The sequence below is a fragment of the Podarcis cretensis genome, assembly GCF_951804945.1.
Source record: "Podarcis cretensis genome assembly, chromosome: 4".
In the NCBI taxonomy this organism is placed as follows: Eukaryota; Metazoa; Chordata; class Lepidosauria; order Squamata; family Lacertidae; genus Podarcis; species Podarcis cretensis.
The window spans coordinates 78,602,405-78,627,937 of NC_137173.1; the positions used below are offsets into that span (position 1 = coordinate 78,602,405).

Below are 25,533 nucleotides of genomic sequence, written 5' to 3' on the forward strand. Positions count from 1 at the left end.
AATGCTGCAAAGGACTACAGCCTAGCAGTGCGTATATATATATATATATATATATATATATATATATATAAACACTACTCAAATACAAGTTCATTTAAGTACCAAGGTGCTTACTTGCAGGTGAAACATACTTCTGAGCAGATACACTTTGATTACAATGTTAAATATATTTGTTAGAAAAATAAGGATAATGAAATGTGAATTGGTTACTTCACAAAGCCAGCCTTGAAGTGGTTTTCAAATTACTGTACTAACATGCATATACAAACTAGTCTAAAGTATTAAAATCGTAGCCATTTCTATCATTATTCAGTCCAAGAGGTCCTTCATGATGGTGTGTGTTCATAGTTCCATCCAGTGCTTTTTTTCCTAAAAAAAATGTTTCGGGGTACTCTCATTTTGACTCAAGAAAACAACCGTTTTATACTTCAAATCAGGAAAAATAAATACAGTAAATGTACAAAAGTACAAAGACTCACAAAATGTTTAGGAGTATGTGTACCCCCAGAAAAAAGCACTGGTTCCATCCTTCACACATCAATGCCAAAGTAATATGCCTCATCATATTCAGTCAAAAACCTAATCCATGTACTGCCAATTCTATCCACAATATATTATTTTTGATGGCAACATCTTCAGGTAGTGTTTCTATGGCTTCAACAGGCGGAGGTAACTAACAAGAAAATTCAAACTCCAGCCAGGCAGCAGTGGTGCGACAAAGCGGCAGTCAATGCCACACCCACAGCACAGAGGGAGCAGAAGGTGGGAAGGCAATTCACTGCACCAGCCTGGCACTGGCACAGCAATCAAACCCAAATTGGGTTCAATTCTATTCAGTAACAGCAGGGGGATCCCCTTAGGATCCAGTGGATCCCAGGCTGGCCAAACCCTTCCACAACAGCCTGTTCGAGGGCTGCTGGCAGCACTTCTACCCACACATTTGGCAGGAGGAAAACACGCCTCTCTCTCGTTGGGTAGAGGGACACCTCCACCCACCTTCCGGGCACAAAGGGGTGTGTAAATTTCCAGCCCAATTCTGCAATCTGGTGCAGACTTATCTGGAAAGAAGGCCCACACAGTAGGCCTTACATTTTAAGTATATACAGTACAGTGGTACCTTGGGTTAGGAACTTAATTTGTTTTCGAGGTCCGTTCTGAACCTGAAACTGTTCTTAACCTGTGGTACCACTTTAGCTAAGGGGGCCTCCTGCTGGCGCTGTGCTGCCACCACACGATTCCTGTTCTCATCCTGAAGCAAAGGTTTTCCTTGTTAAATTGTTTTTATTAATTTTCCAATAAAAAACATCCAATTAACATATCAAATCATAATCCAACTAAAATTAAAAAGTTCTTAACCCAAGATACTATTTCTGGGTTAGCAGAGTCTGTAACCTGAAGCGTCTGTAACCCGAGGTACCACTGTATGCACAAGTTTGCATGATAAAAGAAATATGTGGAGTTTTCCCCCGCTGTGGGAAGCAAGTTAATAATAAAGGCAAAAGATTTTTTTAGCTGATTTCTGCCAGCCACGCAGCAGAACTGCAGACAGGACGTTTACAAACAGTTTACAAAATCAAACAGTAAAAAATAAACACATTCTGGTTTGCATCAAGATTATGAGTGAATTAGCCACCCTTTTATGTGAATTAGCCACCCTTTAGCACATCCCAATTGCCATAAAACAAAAACACGCACAGAAACCAATCCTTCTAAAAGATGCATGGTGAGCTGCAAGCGAATATTCAATAGGATTAAACAATTCAACTGGATTAAACAAATTTTAATAATGATAATGCAGCACTGTGATCAAGAATACAGAAACCTTCCCAACTGCACTCTCTCGGCACACGTAAACACAGCTCTCCAAACACGGGCGCTGCCTTGGTGGCCCGGACTCCGCCTCCTTTGCGTCATTTCTATGCGCGCAGCTCCAGGCTGTTACGTTATCTGCCCCGTTTCCCCTCCTAAAAAAAAATAAAGAAAAAAATGAAGAGTGACACACAGCCTCCACTTCCGATCGCTGCAGCCTTCCCCTCCTGGGTTGGCATCCCTTTATCTCGGAAGACAAGGGAGGACTGGTGGAAGGTTTGCAGCGCTTGCTGTGGCCGTAGTGGGAAGAGACATGTTTTGTGGAGCCCTTCTTTTAAATCGCTTTCCCAAGCGGCGCCCGGAAACTCGGCGCGGATTGCCCTCTCTTCACTTCTCCCCCCTTCTCTTATCTCTGCGGCGTCGTTGCACGCGCAGGAATTGTGGGTAACCGGAAAGAAGCCCTCCGCAGAGCAGGAGGAACGCTCAGGCGGCCAATCAGGTTCGCGTTCGGAAAGATGGCGGCGCTCGGGTCCCGAGAGCGCTCTGCGGGGGAGGGAGGCAGCGGCGCGCGGGCGGACTCGGACCTCTTGCTGCACCCGGAGCTGCTCTCGCAGGAATTCCTCCTGCTGACGCTGGAGCAGGTAAGGGGGGCGGGGGCGGGGGGCGCGTCGGTTGAAAGGGGGCGGGGCGAGAAAGGGAGGGAGGGAACCGTTAAACCGCCTCACCTGAGACCGAGCGGAGTCCGGGCTCTTCAAGCCGGGCCGGATCTCAGGTTGCCAGTTCATACCTTCCAACCTTTCTCTGATGAAAATAGGGACGTCCTGTTCAGTAATAATAATCTTGATGATGATGATGATTCAAAAAATAATAATGAAGGTAATTCTAATAATAACAAATATAATAATTCAACTAACAACAATCGTAACAATAGCAACAACAGCATTGCAAATAATAATAACGATTCAAATAATAATAATAATAATAATAATAATAATAATTTATTCATACGCCACCAGCCTGGGTTGCCCCAGCCACTCTGGGCAGCGTTCAAGGTATATGAAAATACAATAAGACATTAAACATTAAATAACTTCCCCGTACAGGTCTGCCTTCAGATGTCTTCTAAAGGTTGTATAGTTAGTTACCTCCTTGGCTCAGGGGTCGCATAACTCCATATCCTCCAATGTTTCTCCGATGAAAATAGGGACGTCCTAAGGAAAAGCAGGGATCAAATCAGAAACCGGGATGGGTTTTGTAAATCCAGGACTGTCCCTGGAAAATAGGGACATTTTGAGGGTCTGCCAGTTTAACCCAAAGGAAACCCACCTGCCTTTTAATACCTGCTAGATCTGGAAGAATCTTCCGAGGAAGCTTTATTCCTGAGTTGGAGTGTCTGTTCACAACTGAAAAATGTCTGCTGATAAAAGCGCAAGAGCAGAGCCCTGGGAGGGGGGAGAAAAACCGGCAACGCTAGGTGCCTTGGAAGCCTTCGTAGCAGCACCTGCCCTGCAATTATTCCTATGCATATTTCAGACTATACAGAGTCATAGTGTTGGAAGGGACCCCTAGGGTCATCTAATCCAACCCCTTCAACGCAGGAATTTCAACTAGATCCTACGTGACAGATGGCCATCTAACTGCTGCTTTGAAACCTCCAAGGAAGGAGAATCCAACACCTCTTTTGAGAGTCTGTTCCATTGTCGAACAGCACTTACCGTCAGATAGTTCTTCCTGATGTTTAGTCAGAATCTTCTTTCTTGTAAGTTGAGCAGGAGAAAACAGGCTTGCCCCATCCTCCAGATTTTTGAAGGGAACCATCATATCTCCTCTTAGTCTCCTCTTTACAGAAGCTTGTGGATTCATTTTGAAAATTTTGAAACTCACTTTTTAGGGAACAGTGCATCACAAAGTTTCTCCAAAACATATGAAAATACCACTGCAAGGCATGCACACACACAGCCAACCCAGCAACAGCTGAATATTACCCCCCACCCCTCCAAAAAAAGTACTTTGCAATATCTCCCTGACAGATATTCCTACCTACGACCATGGTGTACTCACACTTTACACTTGAGGACATCCTTTATTCTTCAGCAACATCTGTGCTGACATGTTTGCTCCAATTCATGATGGTTGCTCTGCACTGAGTAAAGAGACTGGTGTTACTTGCCCACACAGTGATAGGTCTATTAGGGGTGCTCCCTTTTTATGGCTTTAACAGCAGCATAATATGAGGGCATTAAGCAGGTAAAACTCTTTACACTATAGTCAGACTGAGAGGGGAAAAGGCCCATCTGCTAAATTTTTGCATGTTGGACTCTCATTAAAGGCACAGAAGCAGGGCCAGTAAAAGAAGGAACAAGCCTACTTTCAGATGAGTAGTTTAGGTCAGCTGTCTCAGTCTGGCAGCTATAGTATTACAAAAGTGTATGGGTGTACTAGGGAAACTGGCCCTTCAGCTATTACTGAACTCCAGCTTGCTTCATCCCTGACCATGCTGGTTGGATTTGATGGAAGCTGGAGTCCAGCAACATCTTGAGGGCCACAGACTCCCCACCTTGAATTTGTGGGGCACTCAGAGTCTTCAGGCTGAGGGAAGCTGCTGTTTCCACCCCCAACTCTATTTTGCTTCCTGAAGTGAGGTGAACTGTGCATCCTTCGCAGGGCACAGCAAATTTCTATGCATTTCTAACTGTTTTAATGAAGATTGCCAAGTTTATTACAAGTGATGTGATTTTTAAGTGTATTATGTACACTTGTTATCCAGAGAACATTTGCAGTCATAATGAATATTTTTTTTATTACTCCGCAACAGAAGAACATCCCAGTTGAAGATGAAGTGAAGATCAGTAAAGATGGCCTTACTGATCTCTATGTTCAACATGTCATACCATTGCCTCAACGTGAGTTACCAAAAACTAGATGGGGAAAGTTGATGGAAAAGAAGAGAGGTCAGCAGGTGTTCAAGCATGAGGTCAAAAGGTAATTTTGTTTTGCTTAGTTTGTGGATTCAAACGCAAATCCTTCCTTCCTTATACCAAGTAAAACCATCGATCCATCTAGCTCAGTATTGTATTGGCAGTGGCTCTGCTAGATTTCTGGCAAAAGCTTTTGCCAGCCCTACCTGGCAGGGGATTTAACCTTTTATCATGCAATGCATGTGCTCTGCCACTGGGTTTTGGCAAATTTTGTATTCAGAAGGGAGTTCCGTGTTTCTTTTGACCTGTTCCTCCTCGCTCAGTAACTACAACAATGGTTTTTTGTTTTTTATAGGTATTGGGGCTGCCAGCGGGATGTAGAGAATTATTATTGAAAGCAGTAGCGTAGTCAGCAGTCTGATAAATCCAGAGCGAGAGCAAATTAGATTAAGAACGGAAAAGTACTTTTCAGTGGAGTTCATGCAGAACAGAATATCTAGCTATCAAATAAATCTTTCGAATAAATTCGTTAAATGTGTGTGAGATACCACATTTATATTTTGCAAACCTGTCCTATCTCCCCAGCTGTGGCTTCTTGTTTCAGACAGAGGCTGATATGAGTTAACTTTGCCCTGCCTGCCAATCAGAAGACTGGGGAAATGGGTCTGGTCCCATTGAGGATGGGCTTTGATCAGCTGATAGGGGCTCCACTCTGGGGGAAAGAACCAAAAAACCCCCCACCAAGCCTGGCACAGTTTTTTTTGCAGTAAAGAACATTATCCCAGTCTCAAATGTAGTGAATGATAGCAACACTAGTGCTAAAGCGAGAGATCAATTTCTCTGGATTCTGGGACTTGAGCACAAAATTGTATGCTGCCCAACTCTGAACCATGACTTGGAGATAAGGTATATCATATCTTAATTGCTCTTCTGGCAGGAAAATAGAACCTGAAGGCTTCCTCTATTGAACTCCAGTTTAAATCAATCAAACTTAATTATGCTTAGCTGTGTGCTGGGGCCTTTTGTTATTTTTACTAGTTTTTTTAAAAAAATCTAATCATCAGTAACCTGTATCCATAAATAACCGCTATTTAAACGTGTCCTGTTTTTGCTTCTAGAAATAGAGTGCTTCATTCACAACTCTTAATCAAAATGGGAAATAATGCATCTATACATTTGGGTTGGTCTATTCATAATAGACTGGTTCCTATTAGCAGATTCAGTTTATTTAGGCTGCAATCGTATGCCCACTTAACTGGCAGTAAAATCCACTGAAATCGGTGGTCTTCCTTCTGGGTGGACATACTTGTGATGGGACCATTGAAGAGCATTTATGTAGACCAGGGATGTGAAACCTGTGGCTCTTCTGATGGTGTTGGACTCCCAACTCCCATCAGTTAATTTATCTGATACCCAACATTTAAGTCCACTGATTTAAATAGGCTGAGTATGATTTAATTTTTCTGACAGTGTTCATTTATTTTTTTAAAGTGTTAATGTTTTCCTGATTGCTCAAGTGAATTAAATGCAAAATAAATGAATATCAGAAAAAAGCAGCAGCAGTGCCATACCGCGCTAGATAAATTCCCAGTCTATTTCAGCGCCTGACCTGCTGATCTTAGCACAAACCCAGATAAAAGTTCCACTGAAATAAATAGGAGCCGTTTCCAAGTAGTGTGTTTGGGATAGTATAAATCTGTAATGACTGTGGTTTCATTTACATCTGTGCTGCAGTAATTAATATTGTTTCTGTGTTACCATTTCTTTGTTCAGCACTGCTCCAGCGGAAAGTCTACGGAAACGACCTCTCATTGTGTTCGATGGTAACTCAACGAGTACAAGCATAAAAGTGAGGAAGACTGAGAATGGGGCTGTTGATAGTCTAAAACTCCTTACAGCAAGAAGCGCCAGCACTACTTGTAAGGGACTGACTGTTCCTTCAAATTCTTCAGCTTGTGTGTCTGTCTCCACTTTTTCACCGGACATTAAAGTGGGGTCCAGGATTCACGAAGCTAAGCAGAATAATATTATTGTCGATAACAATATGGCACCTGGTCAAAGGTCACCCCCATTGGTGCCTTTAACAGGAACGACTGTTGTGAAATTAAAGAGAGCTGCTCCGAAAGAAGAATCTGATGCATCCGTAAGTCTTTCCACACCTGTTTCCTTTAACCAGATGTACCGTATTTTTCCTTCTATAACACGCAGATTTTTTCTCCTAAAAAGGAAGGAGAAATGTCTGTGCGTGTTATTGAGCGAATGTGTGGTCCCTGGAGCCAAATAGTGCAAGGGGAGGCAAAAAAAGCAGGCAAAAATCAAATCCCGCGTCTCCTAGAAGGGAAACATGAAAAGAGGAAGCGGCTGCTTTCCTGCATTCTGCCTCAGGGTCTTACTGCCCACCCACCTCTGTTTCCTTGCTGTGTTTGCTCAAACGGAACAAAGAGCAGGGAAAGCCCCTCCCCTCCAGGCAAGCAGAGGGGAAAGCAGAGTGAAAACATGCAGGAGGGAGAGAGAGAGAGAGTGCGAGCTGGCTGGCTTGGGTGGGTAGGTGAGGGAAAACTTTTGCCTTCCTTTCCTCCCTCCCGTTATACCCCTCTCCTGCATTCTTAGCCAGCTGCTTTTCTGCACACCCCTCTCCTGCTCCTTGTCCCTTCTGTGTTTTTCCTTCCCTCCCCACTTAAAATGTGGTTAAAAAGCATGGATCCACATGGATCCTCAGGATCTTTGCATTGGGTCAGCCCAAATTCACCATCAGATCACATAGCATGTCCATGGCTACAGCCTGCCCCCAAAAAATCACGCACCCACTGTTGCCTGGGGCTGCAGTGGTGCAAAAATGTGGTTAAAAAGCATGGATCCACATGGATCCTAAGGATCTTTGCATTGGGTCAGCCCAAATTCACCATCAGATCACATAGCATGTCCATGGCTACAGCCTGCCCCCCCCCAAAATCACGCACCCACTGTTGCCTGGGGCTGCAATGGTGCAAAAACGTGGTTAAAAAGCATGGATCTACATGGATCCTCAGGATCTTTGCATTCAGTCATCCCAAATTCACCATCAGATCACATAGCATGTCCATGGTTACAGCCTGCCCCCCAAAAACCACGCACCCACTGTTGCCTGGGGCTGCAATGGTGCAAAAACGTGGTTAAAAAGCATGGATCCACAGGGATTCTCAGGATTTTTGCATTGGGTCAGCCCAAATTCACCATCAGATCACATGTCTGTGGCCACAGCATGAAGCACAAAAATGATACATCCACTGTTTCATTCAGAATGTTTTTTCCCTTGTTTTCCTCCTCTAAAAACGATGTGCGTGTTATGGTCAGGTGCGTGTTATAGAGCGAAAAATACGGTAGTTGTTGCCATGTCTCGTAGCATAAATGTGAAAGCTGCAGCAGTATTTTGTTATCTCTGAGTTTCTGCAGGTCACTAGGATGCTGTGCACTAATTATTTGAATATTACCATATATTATACCTTGACACAACTTTACTATTGTCAAAGAACTGTAATATGGGCATAAAAGTGTTCCTTTCTAAATTACTGCATCATTATTACTGTGTAAATTATGGCCAACCAGTAACATAATTCTCTGACTCAATCTGAAATGTGAGGGTCATTATTTCGGAATGTGGCAAGCTTCATTTGGCTTTGGCTTTCAACAATGCCTATTTTTCAGGAATATGAGTTCTGTTAGGAATAGATTTTGAAATTAAGATCCTGCTTGATTTCTATGCTAGGTGAAACCCATATCCTGCTGGGTTTCTATGCTCTGCCAACTCACTCACTCGTCTGCATGCCGTTTCTTGTTCCCAAAGGTCATTGGGCGAGCGCTTAAACACAAGACTGATCTAAACATTTTCATGCTCATTTTAGAAATGGAATTGGGTGGTCTTTTGGTTATTGCTTTTCTCTTCTATGTTTAGTTACGACCGTATTTTTGTTTTAGCCACAAGATGGCATCAGAAGCCAAACTCTATAGTATAATATACAAGGTTTGTTTAAATGATTTTGGACAGGCAATCTTAACATCGTTTAAATCTTTCTCCCTCAGAACGGTCTGAAGTCTCCGGAATCAAAAAAGAAGATCCAGCATGTGAAATGGCCATGAACCAATGAGGCGCTGGAAATGTAAATAACATTTAGCCTCCATTTCAGAACAGATGAGTCATATTGAACAGGGTTGCAGATTGCGGTGGATTTTTCATAACGTTAACAATTCTACAGTACAAAGCAGGCACCATATTCTCACCCATCACCTTAAGGATATTTTCTGTATTGCACTTTGAGTCATTTACTTCCCATTTTAATGGTTGGTTTTGGTGGAACAAAATTATTCTACTAGCCCTCCTTTGGAATTCTCACTTGTACTGCAGTTCAGCCTTTGCATGGCCTGGTAAGAGAAAAGCAGTGCGCATTTATAACTATTCATGTTCAACTGTACAGCAGTATTGCTTTTCTTTTCTTTCTTTTTTTGCAAATACAGTTCTCTACACGTGTATTTAGACAGTGTGGATGACTATATTTCCCCGTTCAACTGGACTTCCCATGGTAATAGTGGCTTTTGCACAAAGTTCTGTTGGCAGGGCAAGAAAAATATTTTGAATTCTTAGGTGCTGATACCAAGTGTCTAGATGTCTTTTCCAGCCTTGTTATGAGATGGTTACCTCTTACAGACATAGGAAAAATACTGAACTGTGTAATTTCTTTGCTTCAAATTGAAGTTTTTGTTACAATTGAAGATGAATTTCTGTTGTCTTTTGAGCAGATGGAAGCACATTATAGACTGTATACGGAGAGTATTTGAGAGAAAAGTAGTGCATGAACTAGTGCCATGCTTTTGTACAGTACATGCATAAGTATTTTTTCATAAAATACGATTTAACTTGCCTGCCTACAAAATGCCTGCTAAAATTCTGGAGAAAAGCTAACACTCCACTCATTTGGGCAGTTTGAATAGAGAGATAAATTATACGGAGAGTAAGCAATTGTGGTTTGTGAAGGAGGAAGTCTTGCCTCTTTCCTATCTGTGAATAAATGTGGATTTCTTTGAAACCACATGGATCCTCTTTCATATGATGTAAAACCCAACCTAGCTGGGTATAATAGTTAGAATTGCGTACCATACACAAAGTAGTGTTCAGTCAAATTCAGGCTGCCATCCTGTACATGCCTGCCGCAGAATATGGACTTAGTGGTATTTACTTCTGAGTAGACATGGTTATAACTGCATTGTTGGTGCACGACTTCCACTAGATCATGATCAGAGATTTGGAAAGAATGGTGTGTTTGAGGTGTATTTTGAGTTTCCCTCTTCCTGAACACGTGTGCAAGTTTTGTACTTTAGTACAGCACAGTTTAATTTTGTGTGTTTTGTATCTGAGCTGTCTTTTTAGTAGCCTCACCTGATTCAAATAAATTGATTTAAACTGATGGTGTATTAAATTGTGTGGACCATCTCTGTTCTACAGGACTGGAGACAAACACCTGTTATCCCAGTCTTCAAAAGGGTTTGAGGAAACCGTACACTGGTCCAGGGGTCACCAGTCCAGCACCCATGGGTGCCGTGGTGTGTGCAGAGGCCTTCATTGGCACCCTCAGGCAGGGACCCCAGATTCTGAGCTTTCATTAAAAAAAATAAATCACTAGCACTTTAAAAAAGAAATGTGTAGAAGAAACCATTCTAAGCAATTTCTGCAAAATGAGCCAGCCTATCCCGCCTATCAGTGTTTCAGCCAGCGAGTGACAGAGCTGCGATAAGTCACTTGTTTGGACATCAGGCAGTTAACAGCCTGGGGTCCTAAAGATATAACCCAATTTTGTTGTTGGAAAGAAATCTTAAAACTTGGAGTTCACCATTTGTTTTATATACAAGCATCCCCTCAGGCGGGGGTTACGTTCTGGGCCCTCATGTGCGTTAGTGAAATCATGTAAAGTGGGGAGGCCTCTCTAAACACTCTTTAAGTGCAGTCTTTGCCACTCTCTCTTCAATTCATACTAAAAATACTGGATCCCAAAATAAACCACAACTAGAATCAAAGCTCTGGGCCGCCTGGAGGATTCACAGGAAAGTGGCTTCTGTCTCTGCCGTATTCTGCACATCAGCTATTAGGCAGGGAGGCTGCGCAGCCTAAAGAAAGCCCCACTGTGCCTCAGGTCCCTTTGGGGCCTCCTCTGCCCTCACCAACATCCTCTTCAGGCTCCGGGGAGGGTCTCCTCATGAGCCACGAGGACTCTCCAGCATTCTCCCGCCATTTCCGGGTTTGACTGAATTATTAAATTATTTCTCAGTGCCTTATATATATGTGGTCACAGGTGACTCGATCAGGGGTGTGGGTGCGTGCCCGTATACTTGATTTTTGGCTTGGCTACATTATTCTTTAACAGCATATTTGATCTGCAGAGCCGCACATTCTCAGTACTGCAAAACTGGTTTTGGTGTGGCGCATTGTCCTCAATCCTTGCAGGATGCGTTCAAAATAAGCAGGTCCTCTCTGTCTTCCCCATGCTCCAACACCCTGTTTGAAGAGAGCTTTTTCAAAAGTCGGCTGCACCAAAAACAAAATGGGTAGTGAACGTGGAAGTACAGTGGTACCTCGGGTTACATACGCTTCAGGTTACATACGCTTCAGGTTACACACTCTGCTAACCCAGAAATAGTGCTTTAGGTTAAGAACTTTGCTTCAGGATAAGAACAGAAATCGGGCTAAAGTGGTGCTTCAGGTTAAGAGCAGTGTCAGGTTAAGAACGGACCTCCAGAACGAATTAAGTACTTAATCTGAGGTACCACTGTAGTAAAAAAAATTGCTTTTCACTTTTAAGTCAATGGGATCATTCCCACAGATCCCAGAGCGTATCTGTCCTGCAGCCAGCCAAATGAAGCACAAACAATGTGGGTTTTCATATCCCTGTCTTGAAGATGGTGAGGAGAAAGCAGTATTCGCAACCCCAAGTACTTGTTCAGAAGATCGTTTCTTTGCCCCTGTGTTGCCTTTTCTGATACAGCAATGAGAGATTTTCAAGCATTTTAAGATGATTTGCTTGATACCATTCTAAACAGAGACTGAGTTAATGGGCAGCACATCGTAAACCTTGTCAATACCCAAGACACATGGTTGCCACCAACAACATCCATTCATTACCATGTTTGATGAAATGCAAAAAGCAGCTGCTACCGATTCATACCATCAAAGAAAGCTGCAGGAGCAGCGCTCTTGGAGTCAGTAAGGTGAACTTTATATTTTTGGACAAATATAAAAAGGTTTCATCTCATGGTACCTTTCATGCAGACGCCATGACATATATTGTGGCACACTGCATAGCAAGCATCACATTACATTCCTCTGCAGTAGGACTGTACCTCTCTCTGAGCCATCGGTACAGAATTTTACTACGTTATCTTAGAACAGGGGTAGGCAAACTAAGGCTCAGGGGCTTGATCCGGCCCAATCGCCTTCTAAATCCAGCCCGTGGACAGTCCAGGAAGCAGCGTGTTTTTACATGAGTAGAATGTGTGCATTTATTTAAAATGGATCTCTGGGTTATTTGTGGGGCATAGGAATTTGTTCATTTCCCCCACCAAAATATAGTCCGGCCTCCCACAAGGTCTGAGGGACAGTGGATCAGCTGAAAAAGTTTGCTGACCTCTGTCTTAGAACCTATGCAAGAGGTTAAGTACATACATTCCAGCAACTTCATGAGTGGCAACGACCGACCGTGCTGCTTCCCAGAATTAGCCTCAGGTTCTGCACAGGAGCATGTGAGAGAGGGCAACAAATGCCAACGAAGGCTAATGTGAATATGGTCTTTGACACAAAGTAATTTGGCCAATAGGGGAATCGATTGTAAGTGGATTATGACAGTGATCTAAACATTAGCTTATCAGATTATCAGGTTGTCAGTGGCCTGAAGATATGCTTCTAAATTCTCAACCTCATTAATGTATAAATGGCTATATAACTTCTTCAAGGTAACAGTGCAATCCTACACATGTTTGCTCGGTCCTCTTGCCTTTACATTTTTAAAAAGAGCTATAGATTGGTCATAGTAAGGGAACTTTGGTTGTCAGTCTCCGTATAAAGATAACAATTGGGATAATCTCTTGGGTGGGTGAAGTTAAGCGAGATTGTGATTAACGGTATGTATTTCTGGTAGAAAAAGATTCCCTCTGGGGAAAATAAAGTTGTTAAATAATTTTATGTATGCTTCCATCTGGGAAATAGAAAAAAAAGATCAAGATTGATTCGGGGTTTCCTTTTCATTATTTGTTTTGTTCTAGAGCCTGCCTTGAATTCCTCAGCAGCAACTACCGGTATATGTGATGAGCAGCTTCCATGACTGGTAGAAATACACACAGAACTGCTGGGTCAAAGTTTAATATTTGGCTTGGGGATAGAGATCAAGCTTTTATGGTCTTCTCTTAAGAGTATATATGGATTTTAAATCTTCTGCATTAATCGCTGGAGAGCTTATGTTTTTATTGTAGAAAAGAAACAGCATATGCCAGAAATGGATTTACATAATTCTTCCCCAAAATTATAATTTGCCTGAAAAGGCTAACATTATAAATAATTGCACATTTTTGGGTTGCGCAACATGCCGAGCCCGGAAGTACCGGAATGGGTTACTTCCGGGTTTCGGTGCTCGCGCATGCACCTAAATACTAAATTGCGCTTTGCGCATGTGCAGAAATGCCGAATTGCGACCCACACATGCGCAGACGCAGCGCTGCAGGTTGCAAACATGCTTCCCGCACAGATCACGTTCGCAACCCGAGCATCCACTGTATACATTTTCTTCGGACCTGTTTTCCAGAGCTGAGATAAAACAAACCCCATGTTTTCGTAAAGCGGACAAACTATCTACCTAATATAATTGGACACAAAGTGAAAATGAATGTACTGCAGTAGCAGGAGCTGACTCCTGGCTACCTTATCCTTAAGCTAGGAAGATAAAGCCTTCTCAGGCCCTACTAATAGTTATGCATAACAGTATAAATCTGAGGAAGCTGCGATCTCATCTGCCTCTTGCTTATTTATGATTTCAGAATCTGTTTTGATCAGCGCCTGAAGTTACTGATTGCGAAAGTATGATGAACAGCAGACACTGGAGCAATATTGTACAAGCACTGCAGCTACACTACTGGAAATACCTGGAACAGGAATGTAGCTGCTCTCAATTTCCATGATTGCCTAATATTTCAGAAAATAAGGGCAATTTTCTGTTTGTACCAGTAGCAGCCAGTGATTGGGCTGTTACTTTCTGAACATGTAATGCTTCTGTTTTTTAATGGCCTCACCGAGATTTGGGGTTTTGTTTTGTTGTTCATATGGATCCATCCTTTTTAAATAAAAGGAGTTTATCCACGCCTTACCTCAAATGCTAACATTTATTGAAAGTTAAGTCTTTAAGATGTCAACTTCACCAAAATACAGCAAACTTCATTAGAAATACGTTTATTACTTCATAAAATACAAGGTGCAATGGAATTTCAAAACGAGTACTAAAAACGAAAAATGTACTTTGCAAAATGGCCTTGCAGTATCATGCAATAATGTGTTGCAGATTCACATCAATTTAAACCTCATGCAGTCTGTTCCTGTGTACATTTATGTCGAAGAACGTCCCAATCAATTTAATGGGAGTAATTCCAGTGAAAGTATGCATAGAATTGTAGCCTCAAAACCCTTATTTTAAGGCATAACCCAAAACTTTCTATCTAACTTTCTATCACTGATTGAACCAACATACCCTACTTTTAAATTATCACCTACTTGGACATGATGAACATTGATACTTGATCTATCAATACCAAACAGTAGTTCCTGTAATCTTTCCAGAATCCCCAAGTCGAATATGTTATCAGTTTTAAACTACATACATATTTTGAAGAGAAATTTGTATTGCTAAGAATGTAACAGCCCTGTTGAATCAAACCAAAGGCCCAGCTACGTCAGAACCCTGTGTTGTGTGGTAGCCAAGCAGATTATTATGGGAAGTCGACAAGCAGGGTATGAGCTAAATTAGGGTTGCCATATTTCAAAAAGTGAAAATCCAGACACAGAAGCTGTTGAGCTCTGCTCTTTTTGGCAAAGTTGTTGAGTTGTTGAGCTTTCCCCCCACGAAATCTCAACAACAACAAAAAATGTGTTTTTGAGCTATTTTTTAAATTAAAATTGCCTAAATCTACACTACCAACATGGGCTGCCATATGTCCAGATTTTCCTGGACATTTAAGCAATTTCCGCCTGGACGCTGCTTAAGGGGGATGAATGCTGACTATGTCTGGAAAATTCCAGGCGTATGGCAACGCTATCTCAATACCACACTTCCTGTTGTGTTCTCCAGCACCTGGCAGTCAGAGTTCACACTGTCTCTAAACCTGGAGATAATAATTAGCCATCTTCACTGGTAGCTTTTATCCTCTAAATATCTGAGCAACTCACAACTCCGTATTTGAACTGGACTCGATTCATAAATGTATTGCCTAGCAGTCAATGTCAAAACCACCTCCCCACCCTTTTGTCTTTCCCTTCTCTAAAGCATTTCTACAACCTAGAAAAAGAAAAAGAAAAAAAAATCCTGATGACTATATATTGCAGGGGGAGAAACCCAAACACTTTTTTCACTTCTGGTCAAAACCCACAGCTGTCATTGCTTATTTGAGAAAATATATGCACTTGTGAGAGCTGATGGTGGTGGTTTTATTCTTTTCACATTTTAAATGTCCTTCCCACACTCAGGACACAGGATGTCATCCCTTTCTGTGAGGAAACCGCGGCCCACCAACGACAGGGAACACTTCTTGCAGTTGAAGCAATCGTTGTGCCACTGGCGTTCCTCAAAGGAGATGTACTTGGTTCCTCCAAGTCCTGAAAAGGCAAAACAAGTATTTAAGAAGAAAACACAGGAACACCTTCTGTAAGGTCATTTGGGTCAGATTCCCACATCGTTTCCAGTTGTGAATAAACTTCCTTGGACTTAAACATGTGGGAAAGTTGCATTTAAACACATCATTGACATAACTTTGTCACAGCTGAGTCTTCATGCAGAATTCGAGATTCCTGTCAGTCCCTAGATCAGAGATGAGGACCCTGTGGCCCTCCAGGAAAAGCAGCAAATAAATAAAATGAACGAATGAACTTTATTCTGAACTGATTGATGCTGTTTTTGAGGTGCTTTTTTTCTGTCTGCAAAGGAAAACGGTAACACGAGACTTACCACTGATTGGATTAGTGCATCCTGCACACTTCTTGGCATAGAGGCTGCAGTAGCAGTTCAAACAATAGGCAAACTCATCCCGGGAAGTAAAGCGTTGCCCAGAGAGCTGTTTTTTGCACCCAGTGCACACAAAACACTCCTTGTGCCATGGCTGCTCCCGGTAAGTAATTCCTCCTGTAGTAATTGGCTGTGAAATGAAAAGAAAAATGGGAATGAAAAAGAAAAGAAAAAAGGAATTCCTATTGATTTTGTGCCCCATTTCCGTTCACCTTGCAAATCTTTTAAGCAATAGGTAGCAGAACTAGTCTCATGCTGAACCCCTCACACCTTTTCTGCGAAGCCCCTGACAACCTTCTTTGTTCCTGTGTCTTTCTGTCTTTTAGGTAAGCCAAAATACGCATGACTTCAAAGCATTGCACAGCCTGATATAGTTCAATGCTCTGGAACGTGTTGGAGCAAAAGTATACGCATAACTGGATTGCAGTTTTGCTTTGAACTAAAGCAGACAAGTGTGTGTGTGTGTGTGTGTGTGTGTGTGTGTGTGTGTGTGTGTCGCTTTCGGTTTAATAGTCATTTGCATGAAGCAATAAACAATACCTTCTTGCACTGGACACACTGCATAGCAAACTGCTTTTCGTAGCAGGGCACGCAGAAATTTTGACTGTCTTTGGGAATGAAACTCTTTGTTCCGATTGGCTGTTGGCACCGATGGCAGATAAAGCAGGTCTCATGCCAGCTGTTTCCTTTATATTCCATCTTGCGGGTACCTAGGAGGAGACCACAGCATGAGATTTCTACCTTGGCTTTCAAGCTGCTGTGTAGGGAAAAGGTAAGTAGAAACTGTGTTCCATTTTCCAGTTAGCATATGAGGAGAAGCTGGACACACTTTTAGCAGAAACTTGGTTTTTTGTGGGAGCAACAAAAGTATAAATTCCTGCAGCTATTACACTCCTCAGATCCATTCTGACGTTTAAGATGTGCAGGTGAGCTGCATGAAGAGCCCCTTTTCGAGTGACTCTCTCAATAGACTATGAAAACAATTCAGGTTGTGGGGTTTTGTGGCCTTTCATCAACATTTACTAGTGGCCTTTGCTCGGGGTGAAACACTCCTTTCTCCTAGTTTTGAGTTCCTCTCATCCTTTCCCGTTGTTCCCTTTCTGGGGGCTGGCATCAGTCCCACCTCTCAGCACTGGAGATAGATTCTAGCTTTTTTGGGTTGTGCCAAGTGGAATTTGGCACCTTCATGACCATGTTGATGCAAAATACCAAGACGCCAATGAGACTGGTCCTTTGGTGCTTCTCTCGAGAACTGAGGAGAAGTCAATCTCTTAGAGCTGCTGAGAAAATTTCCAAGTACTGAAGAGACTGCCCTCACCTAAGTGGAAAACCTCATCATGCAGCTCTAGCACAGGGCAACTGGAGATGGCCATTCCCCCAAAACAAGGTCTGAACTCTGTAGCTCCTTCCTGGTTACATTCTGGTCCAAATACAACATGCACTTATTGCATCTTATATTTGTATCTTCTCTTTTCTGATTATTGGCTGATTACCTAACCCTCTTTTGCCTCTCTGACTTTCTAGGTTCCGTTACAAATGCTTAAAACCATTTTTTCCTCTACTTCTGTTTTCCTACTGTCTTCAGCATTTTTCCAGCCCATTTTCTGCCTTAGACAGTTTTGAGTTTGGGTGTAGGACTGAATTAACCCAGCTGTGATGGCCTGGGATTCAGACTCGGAGGCTAAACCTGAGGAATCCCAGCCTGCACAGGAGTCCCCACCTCCAGAACCGGCTGAGCCGAGGCTGGGGCATGAGCCTGATGGGTCCTCACCTGTGCTGGATCCTCAGGTGCAGGCACCAGCTGAGTCTGCTCTGGCTCCTGAGGTGATGGAGGACCCATTGCCTGCAGGTGCTCCACTCTCAGCTGAGGTTGCCTCTGGGTCCGGTAACCCTCCAGCCTCTCCTGACCTGCAGAGGCTCAGGGCAGAGAGGCGGAGGGAACTAAATTCCCACAGGAGGAGTGCTCGCCTCCAGGCCAGGAAAGGCAAGTCACCTGTGGACCGGGGCAGATAAAGCCAGCCAGCCCCAGTCCCAGGTTGTTGGTGGCCTGTTCCTGCCTGCACCCTGTCCTGCTTTCCTGCCAGAGTTCCTGACCTCACCCGACTCCCTGCCTTGGACCCTGCTTCAGCTTTGACAGACAGCCTCCATACCATACCCTCGACCTCGGACTGGACTCGGACCTCGCCACACGGTTAACCCTCGGGACCAGCACACCAGCCCTTCCAAAAAAACAAAAACAAAAAAACCCAACCAACCAACCAAACAAACAAACAACAAAAACACCACCCATTTTGACCCTGGCTGTAAAAAGAGACTTGCTAGAGTATGTCAAACCATTTGGGCATGTGTAACCTGGAATACTTGTTCGCAAGCTTTGTGGAATGGGTTACAACGATAAAAAAAATGCAATATTAAAAAACAGTAAAAGCAGATAACAACCAAGAGCACAGAATGTGTTCTAAAATATATCTTGGGTGTCAAAAAGAGGTCAGTGGGGAATCTTCAGCAGATAATGAAAGACACAATAAAGGTGTCAAATGCTCCTTGGGTAGGAAATCCACAGCTTAGAAATTGCCACAGAGAATGTCCTTGCTCAAGCTACGCACACCCTGGGTTTCTGAGTGCAATGGAACTACCATGTTCAATGAATGGGCTGTCTGAAAGAGACCATGTTCTGAATTTTTCTCACAAATGCAGGAGATATCTCATTTTCACATATGGATTCCCCCTAATGTTAGCACTTGCTCATTCATTCAGTGGTTGACTTTGGGCTCTCAAACTTCAGTGGTGTCCTATGCAACGCTAAAATTCAACACTGCATTTTTGTGTGTGTCCCCTGCATCATGGCGCCCACCGTGACAGCACTTGGTTGAGCCACCCTAAAACCACCTCCGATTCATTCCCTCTCTGGAAAGAAACCAGAGCAGAAGAAGCCCAGGCCAAAACGAAAGAGGAATTTTTGCATTTAAATATTTCAAGCACACCTTGTGAGGTCTTTGAAAAGCCAATGTTGAAGGGCATCCTAGTTAAATCAACCACATTATTGTTGGGCGGCAGTTTAAAGGCAAAGTGCTATTACCTCTGTATGATTTGCAAGCAGCTTTCAGTGATATTAACATCATTTATCAGATGGGAGGATTTGTCCCTCTTAGAGTAAGCGCTACATTGAAAGAGACTTAAAAAATTATTAAGTGAGCTCTAATTGGCATAAAAGCAATGTAGCAAATGTGTTAACAGATTATTATCTTGCTCTATGACATTTTAAATGGCTTTTCACATCTTATCAGTTTATTAATGTGCTATATTAATAAAGCTATAATTATGCTACGTTTAGTGCTTATGTGATTTTTTTATTATTAAAAAAAAAAAGAATTAGGTAGACTTGAGAGCTGAAGAAATGAAAGGATGCCCTGTTAAACAAAGCAGATCTGATAACTAACAGAGCTGGGCGGCTTCACAAGTTCCCATCTTTGAAGTACTGCTGAGATGTTTTCAGTTCTTATTCCATCCCTACTATGAGGGTATAATTTTATTGCATTCTGTTTGGACCACTGCAACCTGCTTAGATCAGAGATAGCAACAACATCTGCCCACCTGCGATGCACTTCTCAGCCCACATTGCACAAGCCAGCAAGAGCTATTATACTACCACATTTAATAACCACACTGGAAAATCCAGAGCCTGTAGCATCTGCCTTTCCTATGCAGAAAGGGGTCATGTTTCATTCATCTCTACTATTATATTTATTATATTGCATTGCATGCTGTAAGCACACAGTGCAGGCACGCACTATGAAGCTGCATCTGGATGGATTTGTGTGTACAATTATTTTCATAATTTCTGTTCTGTTTAATTATATGAGGTGATATCTAGAGTTACCTATGCTCAGAGTAGACCTGTTTAAATATATGGGCTTAAAAACTTTGATTTCAGTGATTTCTGATGGTAGGATTGGAGGAGGACCTCAGTTCAGCAGGGCTACCACCGTGCCCCCCCCCCGACGGAACTTGCCAGAACTCAGTTCTGGCATCTCTCAGGTGTTCACCATTATAGGAGAACAAGGGAGAAGTTCATGGTGAGTTACGGCACCTCTTTTTCTATAAAAACAGCACTGGCTACCATGGTCCTTTTATAGTTGCCAGACTCTGTGCAGAACAGTTCTGATGGTATAAGATTAGTCTGTGATACATGTGTCCTCAGTTGATTATATATATATTTTTTAACCCTCACATTTTTTAATGCTTTTTTGTGTGTGTGTCATTTTTTTTATTTTTGGCTCGGGTCTCAAAAGCTGGAAGTGGCCTGGGTCTCTCCATACCTTTGAGAGGGCCTGGCAATCCCCACCCCTCAACATCTGCTGCCTGATGTGGCCACCTCACTTTGGCCAATGGTAGGGCCAGCCCTGCTGCCAGGGACTGGACTGAGGAGGAATGGTGGGGATCACAGCCCCTTCTCCTAAACCTTCCCAAGGACAGGAGGACAGCATAGATTTAGAACAGTGGTTTGCAGAAGGTCATATTTCAGAGGCTGCAGAGGATATACGCTGGGATATACTGGAAGAGGAATAGCAGGAAGAGGAAACACCAGGGGAGAGATAGCTGACAGACGCAGTGTCCTTTGAAAGCATTCTTGACCCTCCTCCCCATCCTAAGACAAGGCAGGCATTGAGGGTAGCAGAAGAGAAAGCTCAGCGGTAGAAAGCTCATATTAGCCAACGTAGCGGTGACGCAGAATAGTAGAGACGGAGAGAAGAAGAAGCGTTTGGGTTTGATATCCCGCTTTATCACTACCCGAAGGAGTCTCAAAGCGGCTAACATTCTCCTTTCCCTTCCTCCCCCACAACAAACACTCTGTGAGGTGAGTGAGGCTGAGAGACTTCAGAGAAGTATGACTAGCCCAAGGTCACCCAGCAGCTGCATGTGGAGGAGCAGGGAAGCGAACCCAGTTCACCAGATTAAGAGTCCACCGCTCTTAACCACTACACCACACTGGCACACTGGAGGGGATGGAACTTTTCTTGGAGCAAAACCATTTCTAGAGAGAGACGCATTCTTTTGTCTCTCCCTTTGATTGTTGAGTAAACCAATTGGTAAGAACTCTTCTATTCTTTTATCTGCTTCTTTGCTGCCACCGGGGAAGGGATCTGAGTCCCCGAAACCTGACACCCGCCTGCCAAAGGTGTTTCTGTTTCCTCGTCCCACATCATGTCATACAGGTTCCGTTTCAAAAGCGAACGCTAGCGGCCATTTAAAACATGAAAACCAGAGTCCTTGCAGATAATTCCCAGATGATAAAGGGCACCTTTTGTGGACTCTGGGGTATGCTTTTGGACAAACACTTGTCCCCCCCCCTTGCATCTCCCAAATGTGTGGTTTCATTTAAGCCTTGAATCAAGCCTCTGTAATCTCCACAAGCACTTTAACACACCACTTAGGACATTTGCCATTATACATAGCAGGGTTGGCGGTGGTGGTGTTGGGGAGAGACCTGTAGCTAATGCAAAATTGCAGCGGATTTTGGTCATCTGCTTTGAATATAGCTGCATAGTTGTGGTTTCTGCTTTCCTATCCTGTAACCCAAACCTCTCTAATTTTAATGTCATGGCTAATCAAGCATAAAAATTAATTTGAGGAAAAGCGACACAAGAGGCAATTCAAAAAGTTTTTTTTTTTTTACTAGTGATCATCTGCTGATTACACATCGACTTCCTGACTCATAAAAAAACTGGTTTTCCCCTGCCTTCTATTTTCAGCACAGCCATCAGACTCTGCCAGCAAAAACACCCGTATCAGCCAAGCTATTGCATACTATTCAGCAAGTAAAATCAAACCACATTTAATTGGGCTTTGAATCCATTATTCAGGATGTTGGGAGGCTGCTAGTTTGGGGGCAGTGAAACCTGAGCATGAAGCATGCTCAGTTTCCAGGGTTTCAGAGAGTGCCTTTTTCTGATTTTCATATAAAAGCAGATAAACTGCATGCCTTCTGATAGCCCCAGTTAAAAGTCAGAAAGTCAGGGAAAAAACCCTGCTGCTTAAAAATAATAATTATGTACTTAATTTTCAAAGTATGGAGAATACGTCTTGCCTCCAGGTAAGCTTTTTCATTTATATTAAAATTTATGAAACCTTTATTTTTATTTTTATTTTTAAAGTAACGGGTCTTTGGGTTGCTTCTAGTATTCCTCTGCAATCAATGTAGGGCATTATCTACTTCACAGACTTAAGCAATAGCAACAAACTGATATAATGAAGCACAACCAGCCAAGATTCAGGGATTTCATTATCAGGATCTATCTCCTGCATTTTTAAAATGTTAGAAGCATGAGCGCTTGAGCATCTCCTCCTGCCCCATCACCCTGGCTTTCAGAAATGAAATTGTGGAAGAGCCTCCCATTGGCCTTGAATTCGGTCCCCAAAAGACACTCCCATCCCCATCCTGAAAGTGGACCAAGTCCTAACCTGGCATGATGGTCTTCTTGCACTCGCTACACTTGGAGGAGTATTCATTGGAGTAGCATTCCGTGCAGAGAAGATGTTCTTCTTTTGCTGCAAAAGGTTTGTCCACCAGCGAGTTCTTGCACTGGAAGCAGTGGAAGCAAGTTTCGTGCCAGTGCCGATCCTTGTAGGACAGATCCTGTAGAAATCCCAAACCACAAAGGAGGCTTAGTAAAGAGCTTACTAAGAGAAATGGAGGAGAATTTACTCAAGACTATGCAAGGGAAGAAGTAGGTCAGGGCTACTGAGGTTATTAATATTGCAGTTGGGTGAACAGAAACTGAAATAAATATTATCCAGTCCAAATATAGGGTACAAAAGCTTCACTTACAGAACTTCAACTCCAAACAACTTAAAACAATTGCAGTTAAGTTCAGCTAGTTGCAGAATTTTGTATACCTTTCCCAGCACACATAATAATAAATAAATAATAATAAATTTTATTTATATCCCGCCCTCCCCAGCCGAAGCTGGGCTCAGGGCGGCTAACAACAATCAAAATAATCCAACGATTCTAAAAACATTTCATTATAAAAATTAATTAAAATCAAATTGATGGCAACCATTAAGCAAAATTCTGTGCAGATTGCCAGAGGAGGGGGGTCAGGCTGCACCCTGACCAAAGACCTGGTGGAACAGCTCTGTCTTGCAGGCCCTGCGGAAAGATGTCAAGTCCCACAGGACCCTAGTCTCCTGTGACAGAGCGTTCCACTAGATTGGAGCCGCGGCCGAGAAGGCCCTGGCTCTAGTTGAGGCCAGCCTAACCTCTCTGTGGCCTGGGATCTTCAAGATGTTTTTATTTGCAGACCATAAGTTCCTCTGTGGGACATACCAGTAGAGGCGGTCCCGTATGTACGAGGGTCCTAGGCCGTATAGGGCTTTAAGGGTTAAAACCAGCACCTTAAACCTGATCCTGTACTCCACCAGGAGCCAGTGCAGCTGGTATAGTACCGGATGAATGTGATCTCGCAGCGAAGACCCCATAAGGAGTCTCGCCGCGGCATTCTGCACCCGCTGGAGTTTCTTGCCTATGCTTAACGAGCTGCCCCCCAGTTTTTAAGAAAAGTTCATTTATTATTCCTTATTATAACAAACAAACAAACAAACAAACAAACGCACCAAAGAGTATTTTAATGGCATACTCCCCCCCCCACAAAAAAATAAACCAAATGCAAGCCCTGAAACACAGAATCTGTCATTATCAGAACTGCCCAGTGACTCTCGAGCAAAAGAGTAATATTAATTGTTCGTTTAGTACTGAAAATTCAACAATTTTCCTTTGCAGGAAATTACCTCATATAATCCTGATAGTATCTCTGGAAAGGAATTTTTATGGAAAACAGCAACTTGGAGCCAAATGGAATATGTGCAATGTGCAATGTCCCTTCAGTTATCTAAAGAAGTGTGCATGCACACGAAAGTTCATACCAAGAACAAACTTAGTTGGTCTCTAAGGTGCTACTGGACATTATATATATATATATATATATATATATATATATATATATATATATATTTCTCCTGCCATGAAACAATGGCAGTTTGTGAAAACTTAGGTGTATAAAAATGATCAAGTTCCTTTATTTGCATTTGCTGTCTTCTGCATTTTTCTTCCTTCTCATTTTATTTTTGCCTCCCTCTGTTTGTCTACCAAAGTAGTAGCATCTTTTTTTAAATACAAAATTCAAGAAAAGAAAGCCCCATCTGATTACTGTTCCCTTGATAGGAATGTGTTCTTTTAGGGCTTTAGCCTTCTAATTTCCTGCTGAGCTGTGTGGGCAAATAAAACCATACTTCCACATACAGAAGCCGGCTGAACTGGTCCTTGAATCTTACTTCAGCAATGGTGATGGGATAATGTCCTCCTTGGAACCCGAGGCAGCAGGCTAGTTGGAAGCGGGGGCAAAACATTTTGCACATAGCACACACAGGCATGTCCTCCGATGGAGGGGAATGGCAGAGCAGCTTAGGAAGGACAGACAGGAGGGCTATGGCTACTGCCTCTCAGCTTCTGCTGCCTGAGGTGGTTGCCTCATTTTGCCTAATGGTAGGGCTGGCATAGACTTCCTTGGGACTTAGGTATGCATAACTGCATAATGGACTATGGACTTTCAAGGGATTTCAAAATGCAGTTTTCAGGAGGGTCTGCTGATGAAGAAACTTGTAAAGCAAGTTTTCTGTCCCACAGAAGAGTTTGTGGCATGTACTCAGGCCATATTCCATGAGGAGTATACACATCAAAACTGATCCATAGTTGATATGGAATGCTGTTGCCACATTATGGGCGAAGTTTATTCCGGCAGTTGCTAAATGAGGATCACAGAAGTTTAATTGGCAGAAAGAGATATGAATCACAAACACATCTTTGTTATTCTCTCCTGTTAAGTCACTCTTGTCAGCTTCTGTGTGTACATGTGAGTGTTCAAGTGGGAATATGTGTGTGCATATTTTTTCTTATCTATAGCAATATATTCCTAATCCTTCACTGGGGGGAAAACAACCACCACCAATCTTCTGGCTATCAAGTACTTTATCTGTCCTTGCAGAAAGTCTTGTTTTTTGTTTTGTTAAAAAAAACACCATAGAGATCTGATAACACCTACACCCCCCAAATCCATCAGTCTGGGTTGAAAAGTTCAGCTGATTAATTCCATGCTCTGAAATTTGTTGGCGCTTAGTCAAGTTTAGGGATTCTTGAATGTCAACACATTCAAAGTCCCCAAGGGATGTAAAAGATCTTAGAAGTAGACTCACCAAAGAAACTGCTGCCTTCTTTCTGCTTGGCAACTCAGATAATCTTTGCACATGTATGTTAATAGGGATGGGAAGAAATTAGACTAGGTTGGCAGTTCCATGAGAAACTGCCTAACTCACACATTTTTAAACTAATACACAAATCAAAACACAACTATCCTCCAAAATTCGCACTTCTTTGAATTTTGAAGTGCAATTTCTCCAACCAAAAAATGTGTGCAAAATTGCATTAAAAATGCATAGGATTTTGGAAATTTGTTTGCAAAATTGTG

General features: G+C 42.7%; 2 protein-coding genes across 5 annotated transcripts in view; one reads left to right on the top strand and one right to left on the bottom strand.

The window, feature by feature from the left end:
• Positions 1-2,267: 2,267 nt before the first annotated feature.
• Positions 2,268-10,165, top strand: LOC307214281 (ashwin). 2 transcript variants are annotated; one of them, XM_079973100.1, is made up of 4 exons: positions 2,268-2,450; positions 4,625-4,791; positions 6,501-6,870; positions 8,787-10,165. In XM_079973100.1, exons 1-4 carry the CDS (start codon positions 2,325-2,327, stop codon positions 8,841-8,843), a joined length of 720 nt encoding a protein of 239 aa, XP_079829226.1. In that variant the 5' UTR covers positions 2,268-2,324; the 3' UTR covers positions 8,844-10,165. The 2 variants fall into 2 exon arrangements, with proteins under 2 accessions (XP_079829226.1, XP_079829225.1); XM_079973099.1 differs by lacking the exon at positions 2,268-2,450 and adding an exon at positions 2,557-2,685.
• A 4,006-nt stretch (positions 10,166-14,171) lies between these two features.
• The window catches only part of FHL2 (four and a half LIM domains 2), a 37,326-nt gene continuing 25,964 nt past the window's right edge, over positions 14,172-25,533 (bottom strand). For all 3 annotated transcript variants that reach the window (XM_079973046.1, XM_079973047.1, XM_079973048.1), the window contains exons 3-6: positions 22,472-22,646; positions 16,550-16,719; positions 15,953-16,139; positions 14,172-15,603 (exon numbers count right to left, since the gene is read on the bottom strand). In XM_079973046.1, the coding sequence (XP_079829172.1) occupies positions 15,452-15,603; positions 15,953-16,139; positions 16,550-16,719; positions 22,472-22,646 (684 nt within the window). In that variant the 3' untranslated portion in view covers positions 14,172-15,451. The remainder of the gene's footprint in view (positions 15,604-15,952; positions 16,140-16,549; positions 16,720-22,471; positions 22,647-25,533) is intronic.

Coding starts and splice junctions, on each gene's coding strand:
- LOC307214281 (XM_079973100.1), top strand. CDS start 2,325: ATGGCGGCGCTCGGGTCCCGAGAGCGCTCTGCGGGGGAGGGAGGCAGC. Junction 2,451..4,624: donor TCCTGCTGACGCTGGAGCAG/GTAAGGGGGGCG, acceptor ACTCCGCAACAG/AAGAACATCCCAGTTGAAGA. Junction 6,871..8,786: donor AAGAAGAATCTGATGCATCC/GTAAGTCTTTCC, acceptor TTTCTCCCTCAG/AACGGTCTGAAGTCTCCGGA.